This window comes from Salvelinus fontinalis, chromosome 29 (genome assembly GCF_029448725.1).
Source record: "Salvelinus fontinalis isolate EN_2023a chromosome 29, ASM2944872v1, whole genome shotgun sequence".
In the NCBI taxonomy this organism is placed as follows: Eukaryota; Metazoa; Chordata; class Actinopteri; order Salmoniformes; family Salmonidae; genus Salvelinus; species Salvelinus fontinalis.
In genome coordinates this window covers 19,980,153-19,995,524 of record NC_074693.1, presented here as the reverse complement: position 1 = coordinate 19,995,524, position 15,372 = coordinate 19,980,153, and the positions used below count along the sequence as shown (strand labels likewise).

At 42.6% G+C, this 15,372-nt stretch overlaps 1 protein-coding gene across 3 annotated transcripts in view; it reads right to left on the bottom strand.

Moving 5' to 3' along the window:
• Positions 1-15,372, bottom strand: part of immt (inner membrane protein, mitochondrial (mitofilin)) — a 25,364-nt gene extending 9,992 nt beyond the window's left edge. For 2 of the 3 annotated variants that reach the window (XM_055888550.1, XM_055888551.1), the window contains exons 1-8: positions 15,033-15,372; positions 14,087-14,160; positions 8,927-9,113; positions 8,599-8,743; positions 7,431-7,553; positions 5,214-5,327; positions 3,974-4,107; positions 2,050-2,153 (exon numbers count right to left, since the gene is read on the bottom strand). In XM_055888550.1, coding sequence (XP_055744525.1) covers positions 2,050-2,153; positions 3,974-4,107; positions 5,214-5,327; positions 7,431-7,553; positions 8,599-8,743; positions 8,927-9,113; positions 14,087-14,160; positions 15,033-15,074 — 923 coding nt within the window. In that variant the 5' untranslated portion in view covers positions 15,075-15,372. The remainder of the gene's footprint in view (positions 1-2,049; positions 2,154-3,973; positions 4,108-5,213; positions 5,328-7,430; positions 7,554-8,598; positions 8,744-8,926; positions 9,114-14,086; positions 14,161-15,032) is intronic. The other variant, XM_055888552.1, reaches the window with a different exon arrangement.

The following is a 15,372-nucleotide window of genomic DNA, read 5'->3' as shown; positions in this document are numbered from 1 at the left end:
ATATTTATATATTTGTTGTCACTTATTAAGCATCATAAGGGTGAGTTGGACCAACATGGATTAACTCTTAAACTGGGTTAAATCAAGATTTATCTATTAATCTTGTTGCACCAATTTCTAAACCTAGTTTTAAATGAATCCTAGTTAGATTAGAGGAAGGATTTCATTTAAGTTAAGTTCTCACTTTAATTTTAAGCCTGTTGCTCAATGAATAAAAAAAAATATATATATAAACTTAAATGGGAGATTAATTCTAAACTGCCATTTGAAGTGGGTTAACTGATAAAATGACAGCATATCTACAGTGGAGAGTCCAAAACGAGTTCCTCAGAATGGAGACAGGTTGAATCCTGTTGAGTTCTATGATAATTAACTCACTATTAGTAGGCTATTTACATGCCCATTTTGTGCAACAATTGAATTGAAGTTTATATGCCCAGCCTTGGTACGAATGATGATGTTAAGCAACATGCTGTAACGGGCCTGATAACGGTAACATTGTAGTGAAGTAGCATTAACGTTGTTTATACGTGCGTTATAGGCATTGATATTTACCAGTTATTTATGCTTACCAAATATTGGTGGGCCAAGTTCTCCGTCGTCATCATAGGGGTTATGGAGAGGGGCAAACTGCTGGGGAATCTTGCATGTCTTCTGGGCGATAGGATCACTGCCCTTGGACGGAGGCCCCCCTCCAGCTCCGGTCTGAAATAGCCCCAGCCTCTCCTTTGCCACACCCTTTTTAGTTTTACATTTTTTCCAGCACGCTTTCATCCGATTTGTGTCCTCTTTAAATCGGTGTCGATCCATTACATTTGTTGCATAAAATGGACCAGGTGTCTTCCTTCTTGACAGTCGTGTGGTCTGTCTTTTTATCCTCCAGTACGTTACTGAATTACTCCATCAGCTCCGACAATAGTTTTTCATTAGCGGAGAATCTTTTACCTTTGACATGCCATGATCAGGTGGCTAGCGGACAAATAATTAATTGCTAAATATCATTAAATAAATTACAAATAATATTGTACGCTAGCTAGCTTGGTTTATAAACTAGCTCGCTACAATAGCTAACAAATGTATTTTCTGTCTAGTACTGGCAAATCACAGTTTATTATTTCAAATCAGCCAACTCATGAGAACCTTTCAGATGGAGTTGCAGGAGTTCTAACGTTACATTGTTATTATTTTAAATCAAGAAACAGCAACTTTTTGGCCTCATTTGTCAAGTATTCTAGCTACTTTGTTTTAGCTCACGAAATACCTAATTTTGGTGTAACAAGTCACTAATCAGTCTAAAACCTTTAATCATAATGTTTAATCTGGATAAGTAAATCTAAGTGGTGCAACACATCTGATTAATAAACCTAGATAAATTTAAACCATGCTGGTGCAACCCACCGTTAGTATCTTAGATTTTTTTGTGGTCCACTGTAGATCATGAGTTATTCTTTTTCTTATAGCCATCATTTCATTTTTTCCCACGTGCATGTTATATCCTGAGATTTTAGGTTATCCTGAAAATATTTTTAGGGGGCATTGAGTTTTCAATATTGGTCAGGTACAGGAGGAGAACTGCAAATAAATTTAGTTTATATTCATGTTTACCAATATCTCTTACGTTTGGTCCTGTCTAATTATTTACGGTTCAATTGTCAGTGCAAACAAGAAGGGGGAGAGGGGACATTCTTGTGCCCATTCCTAAAACAATTTAATCAGAAAAAGCATCATGTGTGTATATTTTTGCTTTAGGACAGTTATATTTTTTTATACAATTCATTTCAGCTGGAAAGTTGAAAGCTTCCAAAGTTTTGAATAGGAAATGCCATTAAAGCCGGTTGAAAGCCTTTTCGGCATCAACAACAATTATTGAGATATAGTAAAAAAGAAAAAAAAGAGATGTATAAGTTCATTTTAGTGAGCATAAAATAGTAAATACACCACTTCAAACTTTATATCACCAAATGTATTATCAAATCGGCTGAAACAAAATAAAGTAGTGTATACTGGTGACCACAACATAACGTTAATAAATTATCAAGCGGCTCTTACTTGGCCTTGAGGACGGCTGCTCCAGCCTCGTCTACTGATCGGCTGCGTTCACTCAGTGCGTCTTCCAGGACTCTCCACTGGGTAGACTTCTTATCAGGGGGTGCCTAAAGACCAAATTCACATCATGAATGATTCACAATAGAAATTTGTTTGGATTAGGGCTGGGCAATATATTTAATTATTAAAATCACATTTATGCACATTATCCATATCAGCAATATTATATGGAAATAGCCATATTGCAAGAGACTGCAATACTCACTCTGCATGCACACACACTACATATCTTTCCAAACATGATGCAGAGCGTAAAGAAAATGCTGCTGCTTTCCAATAAACATACGTGTTTTGGGGAAATCGTGAAGGAGACATTTACATTACATTTTTCTGCAAGAATATCGTCAAATATGTATACTTGGACTTTGATTCAGCTTTTCCAGTATTAGCCATATTATAAGTTCAACATTTGCAAAACACCCAGTTTACATAACTCTCCATATTCTTATAATTCTTGTCCAAAAGGAAAAGGCATACTGTCGCACAAGGTTAGCAGCTACATTTTGCCACAGATACAGGGTTTCTGGATACTCCCGTAAAGCCCAACTCATTGGCTATCTAGTTAGCTTAGTTTGACCCCGATTGGTGCTTATCTGACAAAGTTACAGTCGATCAAGTGGAGACAGCCCGCATCATCGGCGTGCCATGAAAGTGTCGCTCTCTGACCAAATGTGGTGTCCTATAGGATATACGACACCCCTAATGATATAGTGAAGTCTGGTTAAGTTCTAGGATCTGAGGAATGCATACGAATGTGATTTGAACGGTTGAAACAACAATTAGGGTAAGATTTTCATAGATTCCTTTCTTAGAAAATGAAACATGTGGAAATACAAAAACGATTGTGCATGCTATATGGACCTTTTCAGAATATGAAAAGGGATTGTATCTAACAAAACGACACTTCATGTTCTCTCAGACCCTTTGGATGATAAATTAGAGCAAGATCTCAGAAGTACACATTTCACCTTCAGAGGTGAATTTATCAAACCTATTGCGGTGAAAAAAGTGTTTTGTTAGTGCTCTTCAAACAATAGCGTGGCATTTTTTTATAGCCATAATAGCTACTGTAAATTGGTCAGTGCAGTTATATTAACAAGAATTTAAGCTTTCAGCCGATATAAGACACTTATATGTACCGACATTTGTTGTTTCTCTAAAATCTGTGATCGTGACACAAGGCGCTGCATGATTTACAACTGTCCCATTGACGGGACGCAGATCCCTAAGAAGATTTATTCTCTTGATCTTATTCTCTGAAAATAGGAGGTGCGAGTTGTGGTGGTCCAGATCTACTGCAGCATCTCGTTTGTGCAATGCCCCATTCTGATAGGGACTGGGGAGGCATGTTGGGATGGAAAATAACTCATCCCTGCGGCGTGCTCTCTTTGTCATGCCCAACAGCACTATATTCCAAGCGTTCACCCAAGCGTTTTGCAACATAGCAACTCATATCGCTATTTCAAAAAATGAAAAAATATAATTGCAATATGATATTTTGGCTATAGCGTGCAGCACTATTTTAATGTAATGAAAAACTGCTAGACGTGAATAGCTAGCAGAACTCCCCTTTTCACACTTGAGAATATGTCCACCCCCCCCCCCTCACCTCAGCCCCCTCCCTGGCCTCCGATGCCTAACAATACAAACATCTACAAAAGGATTTAATTAGGAAATCACAAGTATGGGTTACACTTTTTCAAAATGTGTACCCGTGTCCCTTCCTCTCCTCAGACGCTGAGGCCTTCTTCAGTTTGAGGGTCATAAAACAAACATTCACAACAGAACGTGGATGTAATATGAGGCTAAAAACATTTGAAAAATTTCTCCAGTTTGGGTTGTTTTTGAAGATATGTCCCTTCCTCACCTCAGCCTCCATGGCCTCCCTCAGTTGGCGGGTGTGCTGGGCAATGGCCTGCAGAGCTGCCTCCTGAGCACCGATGGCCTGCAGGGTCACCTTGGCTGTGCTGCCCAGAGCATCTTCCAGATTGGATGACAGAGCTGCAACAGTACACACACAGCCTGGTTACCTTGTTAGTCAATCATGATGCCATCTAAGCAATCCCCATGTCAAACCTGCACTCCATAATGTAACAAGACCATGCATCAATGGCAATCTGCTGAAAAAAAACATGCGTCAACTGTACTCATTGACTCATGTATTGCATTTGTCTTCATTGTATATAATGCTTTAAGCCAGAGTAAATGTATGTTGTTACGGTGTAACAGGCTCCATAACTACCGTAATTGCTGGACTATTAAGCGCACCTGAATATAAGCCGCACCCACAGATTTTTTTTTTTTTTTGTACATAAATAAGCCGCACGTGTCTATAAGCCGCAGGTGCCTACCGGTACTTTGAAACAAATGAACTTTACACAGCCTTTAAACGAAACACGGCTTGTAACAAAAATAAATAGGCTTTAACGAAACACGGCTTGTAACATTTTTTTTTTTTTTTTTAAATAGCAGTAAACAATAGCCTACCAAGAAAGTCCTTGGTCACTATCTTCCTCCTGTGCACTGAAACCACTGAAGTCATCTCCTTTGGTGTCGGAGTTGAATAGCCTCAGAATTGCTAAATCCGATGTTGGATCGTTTTCTTGGCGCTCTCCTCACTTTCATCCGGAGGCAAACTCATCCAAGCCTCATTTTCTAGTTCGGGCCATCTGCTTTTCTTTCCTCTGAAAACTTTTGTTGTCTTTTTGCACTAAGTCAGTTTCTCACGCTGCTGTTTCCAACATCTTATCACCGACTCATTAAGGCTCCCGTGCAGCAGCACTATTTCCTTTTCCAACAGCCAGATCGATCGCCTTCAAATTGAAAGCTGCATCATATGCATTTCTCCGTGTCTTTGCCATGATGAGGGTGACAAAATGACTACCGTAATCAGAATGATGGAAAGTTTGAGCGCGCTCGATTTACGTCACATTATGTGACGGTGCCCAGTTTTTTGGCGGCATGAATTTGTGAAAGCGGGAAAAATCCATAAATTAGCCGCGTCATTGTATAAAGCGCAAGGTTCATAGCGTGAGAAAAAAGTAGCGGCTTATAGTCCGGAAATTACGGTAATAGCAAAAGGTGACAGGGAAAGATGAGACACCTACATGTCAGGAGGTCCTGCTCAGCCTTATCCTGCTCAGCAAGACGGGCAGCCACTTCACCCTCAGGACGCTCCTTCACTGCAGGCTCATGTTCACACTCAGTACATTTTGCTGCCGCTAGGGGGATACAGAACAACCTCAGTACATTTTGCTCTGCAGACAAAATCATGGCCACAAAAACACATGCCCTACATTCCATTCACACATACATGTAGCGCTTACCTGCTACTACAGATTACACTGTACAGTTGTGGCCAAAAGTTGAGTGACACAAATATAAATTTTCCCAAAGTCTGCTGCCTCAGTTTGTATGATGGCAATTTGCATATACTCCAGAATGTTATGAAGAGTGATCAGATGAATTGCAATTAATTGCAAAGTCCCTCTTTGCCATGCAAATGAACTGAATCCCCCAAAAACATTTCCACTGCATTTCAGCCCTGCCACAAAAGGACCAGCTGACATCATGTCAGTGATTCTCTAGTTAACACAGGTGTGAGTGTTGACGAGGACAAGGCTGGAGATCACTCGGTCATGCTGATTGAGTTCAAATAACAGACTGGAAGCTTCAAAAGGAGGGTGGTGCTTGGAATCATTGTTCCTTCTCTGTCATCCATGGTTACCTGCAAGGAAACACGTGCCGTCATCATTGCTTTGCACAAAAAGGGTTTCACAGGCAAGGATATTGCTGCCAGTAAGATTGCACCTAAATCAACCATTTATCGGATCATCAAGAACTTCAAGGAGAGCGGTTCAATTGTTGTGAAGAAGGCTTCAGGGCGCACAAGAAAGTCCAGCAAGCGCCAGGACCGTCTCCTAAAGTTGATTCAGCTGCGGGATCGTGGCACCACCAGTACAGAGGTTGCTCAGGAATGGCAGCAGGTAGGTGTGAGTGCATCTGCACGCACAGTGAGGCGAAGACTTTTGGAGGATGGCCTGGTGTCAAGAAGGGCAGCAAAGAAGCCACTTCTCTCCAGGAAAAACATCAGGGACAGACTGATATTCTGCAAAAGGTACAGGGATTGGACTGCTGAGGACTGGGGTAAAGTAATTTTCTCTGATGAATCCCCTTTCCGATTGTTTGGGGCATCCGGAAAAAAGCTTGTCCGGAGAAAACAAGGTGAGTGCTACCATCAGTCCTGTGTCATGCCAACAGTAAAGCATCCTGAGAGCATTCATATGTGGGGTTGCTTCTCAGCCAAGGGAATGAGCTCACTCACAATTTTGCCTAAGAGCACAGCCATGAATAAAGAATGGTACCAACACATCTTCCGAGAGCAACTTCTCCCAACCATCCAGGAACAATTTGGTGACGAACAATGCCCTTTCCAGCATAATGGAGCACCTTGCCATTAGGCAAAAGTGATAACTAAGTGGCTCAGGGAACAAAACATCAATATTTTGGGTCCATGGCCAAGAAACTCCCCAGACCTTAATCCCATTGAAAACTTGTGGTCAATCCTCAAGAGGCGGGTGGACAAACAAAAACCAACAAATTCTGACCCACTCCAAGCATTGATTTATGCACGAATGGGCTGCCATCAGTCAGGATCTGGCCCAGAAGTTAATTGACAGCATGCCAGGGCGGATTGCAGAGGTCTTGAAAAAGAAGGGTCAACACTGCAAATATTGACTTTTTGCATCAACTTCATGTAATTGTCAATAAAAGCCTTTGACACTTATGAAATGCCTTTAATTATACCTCAGTATTCCATAGTAACATCTGACAAAAATATCTAAAGACACTGAGGCAGCAGACATTGTGAAAATTAATATTTGTGTAATTCTCTAAACTTTTGGCCACGACTGTAGTATGGCATGAACAGGTATAGTAAAATACCCACTAACATGAACAACTCACTTATCCACAACATATAACCTCTAAATACAAATAAATTGCAGAGTAACACAGATACATATCATATGCTTTACAAGCTAGTGTAATCTAGTATTAAGGGTTTTGTGAGGGGTAGTGATTAGTTTAGAGGCTGGAAGTGGACAGCATGAAGAGTCTTTATGCAGAGGTGTACAGTAAACAGAGGTGAAAGGGTGAGATGGCAAATACAAATCACCAGGAGAATAATGAACAGGAAGGAAAAACAAGTATTAGAGAAGAACAGGCATAGAGCATGGAGCCATGCACCCTAGGACCCCTTATATTAGTGAAAGAGAGAGCGCCATGCACCCATGCAGGGGAGGCTGTATCCACCCGGTTCTGACCTGCCGGGACCCCCTCGAGGGCGGCTGGGGGTGGCACGGCCTCTGCCTCGTGGGTTCCAGGGGCTGGCACAGAGGGCACCTCGCCGATGGCTGAAAGGATTTGTGCCACTTGAGCAGAAGCTTCTGCAACAACACAGTGGAGCTCAACATCAGTGGACTGACTGGTCTTCTTGGCATGGCCGTGTTATGGTAACCAACAGGACATGTGAAACTGTCACACTCAAGAACACAGCAGCAATATTGACTAATAGCATAGCTGTAGATAATAAGGCAAACCTCTAAAGTAACACAGGCAGATACCCATTCTCTCACTCCAGTGATTTACACTGACGGACTAGATCTGTCACCTGATCGTCAACTGGTCTTCTCAAAACCCACAGCAGACATGTGACCTGCATCACATTCCTCTACTTTAGTACGGAAGACTCATTTAGTTGAGATGAAATACTCAGTTCCCATCAACAGTCAAGTCCTTCACTGGTTTGATGGGATCCCAATTTTATCAACACCACAGACAGACTCAAGGCCCTTAAACGAAAAATCGTTAACCTAGCTAAATAATATTGTAAGTTCTGCAGAGGTATAATGACCACCTTGTTAAAGCCATCAGCTAATTAAGAAACTTGCCACATGTCAAGATATTGAACAATTAGCTAACAAAGAAAATTAAGAGTAAATTAATGACTTACTCTCCAAGGAGATACCGATTTGAGGGGAAAACTAAGATAATATATCGCATAAATAGATTTAAAGGCATAAAATATCATGCGATTATGCAATGTTCAGTGATTTAGAGGATAACTCTTTGCTAACCTGAAAAGTGTCTAATCATGCATCGACAATAGCAATAAAACTTAACAGTTCAAGGCAATTTGTATTTGTAAGAACAATGAAGTAAACCATCCCAAGAAAACAACACAATTTCAGCAGATCCTTTCAGTTCGACAACGGAGAGAAGAAATGGGTTTGTTGTGAAAAATTTGATTCCAGAAGCATGCAACGTCTAATGGATGATATTCACATTAAGCACCTGATCCCTCTTAATTGAATAGTCTTAAAAATAATGGCGTGCCAACGTTCTTAGTACTTGACTCACAAGATAATTTTTTTTTCAACACCTCAGAGAGCATGAAGTACGTCAGCTCTCTCAGGCACAGCTGTAACTCACCCTCTAGGGTCTCCTGAGGTGCTGGAGCAGGGGGTCCCTCAGCATCTGGCTGCTCTGCTTTTTTCTCAACCTCTTTGGCCTTTGGCTGCTTCGAGTCTTTCCACACTTCAGACATGGAGGAAATCTGAACAGGTTCAACCTTTCTCTTCAGGACAGTAATAGAATAATAGTGTCAGGGAAGATTGAATTGAATGTGAACATCTGTATGTGGTTCTTTTGTTAGATGAGCTAGCTTGTGTTTGACAACAGACTAAGTAAAATGTAATGACACGAATGACAAACTATGACTCCTCAAAATGTGCTCTAGAACACAGGTTATTTGACTTACTGGTTTATTTATAACAGGTGGCGGTGGTGCTGGGCCGAGAGCCAGTCCAAACACTTGATCTGAGTATGGTATGGATTTCTCAATATTGGCCCTGAATTTGGGATCCCAATTGGCATATAGAATTGTGCCACCAACTCCTCCACCTACAGTGAGGACACTGGCAGCTACAATCTTTCCTGCAGAAGACCTGCAAGTACAGTCAGAGTTAAGATATTCAAACACACAAGAAAGCAAACAAAGCAGCGGCCAATCAGAATGATATAAGGGAATATCACATTGATAATGGCTTTAGTGCTTGTGTGCAGCTTTAGAGTAACTTACTCCTTCCTCTCTTTAATTGATTTATTTACAAGCACGGGTCAAGGACAGTAAGGTCCTTGACCCGCTCTCTCCAAGGTGGCTTAGCAGTTCAGACGTCTTTTCCGTATTGTCTTGTCGTGTCCTGTATATATATATATATATATATATATATATATATTTACACCTTTTCTTCACATATCTTTTATTTATTTTATTATCCAAGAACTCAACTACAAAAGCTTTCCTGCAAAAGCTTTCCTGCAACCCGCTTCACCAATTACAATAAGTAATATTTACCTCAATCTGAAAATCCATCGTGGAAGATAGCCAGGGGCTAATTCAGAAGCTAGCCTGATAGCTAACCAGAAGCTACTCCGATAGCTAGCCAGAAGCTAATCTGTAGCTGCCCCGAAATTAGCCGGTTTGCTAGCTAGCGTTGGTGTTTCAGCTGCCCACGTTTTGCGGTCATCAGCTATTCCTTTAGCTCGATAATCTACCGGCACTTTTGTGCAACGCGACTCGGACCGGAGCATTCCGGGACTTTTTTTCTCCCAGTTTCCCCGGATTCCAACCGCAGGCTCTGGACACTTGCACCTTGATTTCGCAGCTAGCTAGCTGCATACCGTGTGACTATTGGCTCACGTCGACCCCGGAGCAAACTCAAATCATGCTGGAGCTAGCCAGCTGAGGAGTTCCATCACCATCCGGACCCGTTTCTTTTGTTGCTGCTGCAGATACAGAACCCCACCGGGCCTTCACGACTGACTGCCGACGTTATCTGCCCGAGGGATTTATCCAACCGGCAAATCCGTCCCGACGTTACCTGAACGCTCACCTGAGGCCCGCTAATCGTTAGCTGTCCTATCGGCTGCTATCTGAACAAAACCCCACTACACGGAACCTACCGACGGAATCTACAAACAGACCTCCATCCTATGCTGCTACCGATAGCCATATACCCGGCCAGCTGTCTGGATTGCCACGACCCCAACCAACCTCTACTCACTGGACCCTTACTGATCACTCGATTAAGCATGCCTCTCCTTAATGTAAATATGCCTTGTCCATTGCTGTTCTGGTTAGTGTTTATTGGCTTATTTCACTGTAGAGATTCTAGCCCTGATCTCTATACCATATCCAACCTATCAGTTCCACCACCCACATATGCGATGACATCACCTGGTTTCAATGATGTTTCTAGAGACAAGATCTCTCTCATCATCACTCAATACCTAGGTTTACCTCCACTGTATTCACATCCTACCATACCTTTGTCTGTACATTATTCCTTTAAACTATTTTATCGCCCCCAGAAACTTCCTTTTACTCTCTGCTCTAGTAGCTCTAGGCGACCAATTCTCATAGCTTTTAGCCGTACCATTATCCTACTTCTCCTCTGTTCCTCTGGTGATGTAGAGGTGAATCCAGGCCCTGCAGTACCTGGCTCCACTCCTATTCCCCAGGCGCTCTCTTTTGATGACTTCTGTAACCGTAATAGCCTTGGCTTCATGCATGTTAACATTAGAAGCCTCCTCCCTAAGTTTGTTTTGTTCACTGCTTTAGCACACTCTACCAACCCGGATGTTTTAGCCGTGTCTGAATCCTGGCTTAGAAAGACCACCAAAAATTCAGACATTTTTATCCCCAATTACAATATTTTCAGACAAGATAGAACGGCCAAAGGGGGCGGTGTTGCAATCTACTGCAAAGACTGCCTGCAGAGTTCTGTTATACTATCCAGGTCTGTTCCCAAACAATTTGAACTTCTACTTTTAAAAATCCACCTCTCTAAAAACAAGTCTCTCACCGTTGCCGCCTGCTATAGACCACCCTCTGCCCCCAGCTGTGCTCTGGACACTATATGTGAACTGATTGCCCCCCATCTATCTTCAGAGCTCGTGCTGCTAGGCGACCTAAATTTGAACATGCTCAACACCCCAGCCACCCTACAATCTAAGCTTGATGCCCTCAATCTCACACAAATTATCAATGAACCTACCAGGTACCACCCCAATTCCGTAAACACGGGTACCCTCATAGATATCATCCTAACAAACTTGCCCTCCAAATACACCTCTGCTGTTTTCAACCAAGATCTCAGCGATCACTGCCTCATTGCCTGCATCCGTAATGGGTCAGCGGTCAAACGACCTCCACTCATCACTGTCAAACGCTCCCTGAAACACTTCAGCGAGCAGGCCTTCCTAATCGACCTGGCCGGGATATCCTGGAAGGATATTGATCTCATCCCGTCAGTAGAGGATGCCTGGTCATTTTTTAAAAATGCCTTCCTCACCATCTTGAATAAGCATGCCCCATTCAAGAAATTTAGAACCAGGAACAGATATAGCCCTTGGTTCTCTCCTGACCTGACTGCCCTTAACCATCAGAAAAACATCCTATGGCGTTCTGCATTAGCATCGAACAGCCCCCGTGATATGCAACTTTTCAGGGAAGCCAGAAACCAATATACACAGGCAGTTAGAACAGCCAAGGCTAGCTTTTTCAAGCAGAAATTTGCTTCCTGCAACACAAATTCAAAAAAGTTCTGGGACACCGTAAAGTCCATGGAGAATAAGAACACCTCCTCCCAGCTTCCAACCGCTCTGAAGATAGGAAACACTGTCACCACCGACAAATCCACTATAATTGAGAATTTCAATAAGCATTTTTCTACGGCTGGCCATGCTTTCCACCTGGCTGCCCCTACCCCGGACAACAGCACTGCCCTCCCCTCTGCTACTCGCCCAAGCCTTCCCCATTTCTCTTTCTCCCAAATACAGTCAGCTGATGTTCTTAACGAGCTGCAAAATCTGGACCCTTACAAATCAGCCGGGCTAGATAATCTGGACCCTTTCTTTCTAAAACTATCTGCTGAAATTGTTGCCACCCCTATTACTAGCCTCTTCAACCTCTCTTTCGTGTCGTCTGAGATCCCCAAAGATTGGAAAGCAGCTGCGGTTATCCCCCTCTTCAAAGGGGGGGACACCCTTGACCCTAACTGCTACAGACCTATATCTATCCTACCCTGCCTTTCTAAGGTCTTCGAAAGCCAAGTCAACAAACAGATTACCGACCATTTCGAATCACACCACACCTTCTCCGCTATGCAATCTGGTTTCAGAGCTGGTCATGGGTGCACCTCAGCCACGCTCAAGGTCATAAACGATATCGTAACCGCCATCGATAGGAAACAATACTGTGCAGCCGTATTCATTGACCTGGCCAAGGCTTTTGACTCTGTCAATCACCACATCCTCATTGGCAGACTCGACAGCCTTGGTTTCTCTAATGATTGCCTCGCCTGGTTCACCAACTACTTCTCTGATAGAGTTCAGTGTGTCAAATCGGAGGGTCTGTTGTCCGGGCCTCTGGCAGTCTCTATGGGGGTGCCACAGGGTTCAATTCTTGGACCGACCCTCTTCTCTGTTTACATCAATGATGTCGCTCTTGCTGCTGGTGATTCTCTGATCCACCTCTACGCAGACGACACTATTCTGTATACTTCTGGCCCTTCTTTTGACACTGTGTTAACAACCCTCCAGGCGAGCTTCAATGCCATACAACTCTCCTTCCGTGGCCTCCAACTGCTCTTAAATACAAGTAAAACCAAATGCATGCTCTTCAACCGATCGCTGCCTGCTCCTGCCCGCCTGTCCAACATCACTACTTTGGACGGCTCTGACTTAGAATATGTGGACAACTACAAATACCTAGGTGTCTGGTTAGACTGTAAACTCTCCTTCCAGACCCACATCAAACATCTCCAATCCAAAGTCAAATCTAGAATTGGCTTCCTATTCCGCAACAAAGCATCCTTTACTCATGCTGCCAAACATACCCTTGTAAAACTGACCATCCTACCAATCCTCGACTTCGGTGATGTCATTTACAAAATAGCCTCCAAAACCCTACTCAATAAATTGGATGCAGTCTATCACAGTGCCATCCGTTTTGTCACCAAAGCCCCATATACTACCCACCACTGCGACCTGTACACTCTCGTTGGCTGGCCCTCGCTTCATACTCGTCGCCAAACCCACTGGTTCCAGGTCATCTACAAGACCCTGCTAGGTAAAGTCCCCCCTTATCTCAGCTCGCTGGTCACCATAGCAGCACCTACCTGTAGCACGCGCTCCAGCAGGTATATCTCTCTAGTCACCCCCAAAACCAATTCTTCCTTTGGACGCCTCTCCTTCCAGTTCTCTGCTGCCAATGACTGGAACGAACTACAAAAATCTCTGAAACTGGAAACACCTATCTCCCTCACTAGCTTTAAGCACCAGCTGTCAGAGCAGCTCATAGATTACTGCACCTGTACATAACCCATCTACAATTTAGCCCAAACAACTACCTCTTTACCTACTGTATTTATTTATTAATTTATTTTGCTCCTTTGCACCCCATTATTTCTGTCTCTACTTTGCACTTTCTTCCAATGCAAACCAACCATTCCAGTGTTTTTTAGTTTTTATTTTACTTGCTGTGTTGTACTCACTTCGCCTCCATGGCCTTTTTATATTTTATTTATACATATATCTGTTTGCCTTCACCTCCCTTATCTCACCTCACTTGCTCACATTGTATATAGACTTATTTTTTTTTCACTGTATTATTGACTATATGTTTGTTTTTACTCCATGTGTAACTATGTGTTGTTGTATGTGTCGAACTGCTTTGCTTTATCTTGGCCAGGTCGCAATTGTAAATGAGAACGTGTTCTCAATTTGCCTACCTGGTTAAATAAAGGTTAAATAAAAAAAATTAAAAAAAATAAGGTAGCTGCTCTATCAATTAACATAAACAGCTCAATGTAGCATTTGGCCACTTAAGTAACTCAGCAGGAGACAAGTCACCTACCCTGAGCCTCCTGAAGTGTAGCTACGACATTGCTGGAGGGGGTGAAGGGGGACACCATTCCCACACAGGCATTTCTATGGAAAGGAGAAGAAGATCAGCATACACACGCACTATCCACAGGAGCACCACATGTCTATTATGGGACCTATACAAAATACACCAGCACTATTAAAATTCATTGGAATAGGATAGCTGACAAGAAAAGCTCATTAATCAGTTATTACATGTGTGCAATTCTGCAATGGAAACATTTCCACAAACAAAAGCCAATTTCTTCAGGTCATTCTATGAACTAAGAATTTGCCAAGGTCATGTCCCCTTGATATGAATGTGCATTTGTCCTTTCTTTTTCACGTAGCTAGTTGAAATTAAACTGATTGTGCTAGGAATCAGTAGCAGAGACAGCATTTCCCCTACACAGATACATGAACGTGTGTAGCAAAACAACTTGACTACAACATTTGCGTTATCGCACATGTACACAACATTAATATAAAAATGTATCATACAACCACCGAGCCCCGCCTCCAATTCTACGGTGTGCATTGGTGCACGCTCGTGTCACTCTCCAGTCTTTGTTTTATTCGGAAGGCAGTGCAGTCAATCAATAGAAATACGCCTCTTTCCACTACGTAATTACGTGATTTGCATGAAATTACAAGATTTGCGTCAAGTTACGTTCAGTAACCTAAGTTTAGCGCAGCTTTCTTTCAATGAAGGCATTTAACATGAAACTTTATGTTATGACATTGAATTCCCACCTTAACGTACACTATATGTTGTGATGAGAGGTTATAAAACATGTCTGAAGACGTGCACTGTTTATTTCTCCCAACAACAAGCACAGTGGTGTAGGCCCGGTCTCTGGGTCACTGAATGACCGCTCGGCTAGCATGCTAGCTAGCTAGCTAGCTAGATATTCCATTTAGAACACAGTGATACTTACCCGCGCTGCAGAATTTGCCCCTTTCAAGCAGACACGCAGCATTGTTGTCGGTACTCCCTTTCTTCGTTATTTATGACAAACTGTTTCAATTCAGCAAAGCATGACAAAAACTGTCAATCTCAAGCATTAAAACACACGAGATACTTCCAAACACTTTTTCACCGAGGGTGACACACAGCCGAAGGGTTGCGCATGCGCAACCGGTACGCCCATAGAGATAGATAGAGGCCTAATTTTTATATCTGTGTCATTATGGCCTACGTGACAGCATGGGCAGCACCATTGCGGTTTTACAACCCATAGGAATCTCCACCCAGTTGACTACTTTGACTCCTGTAAA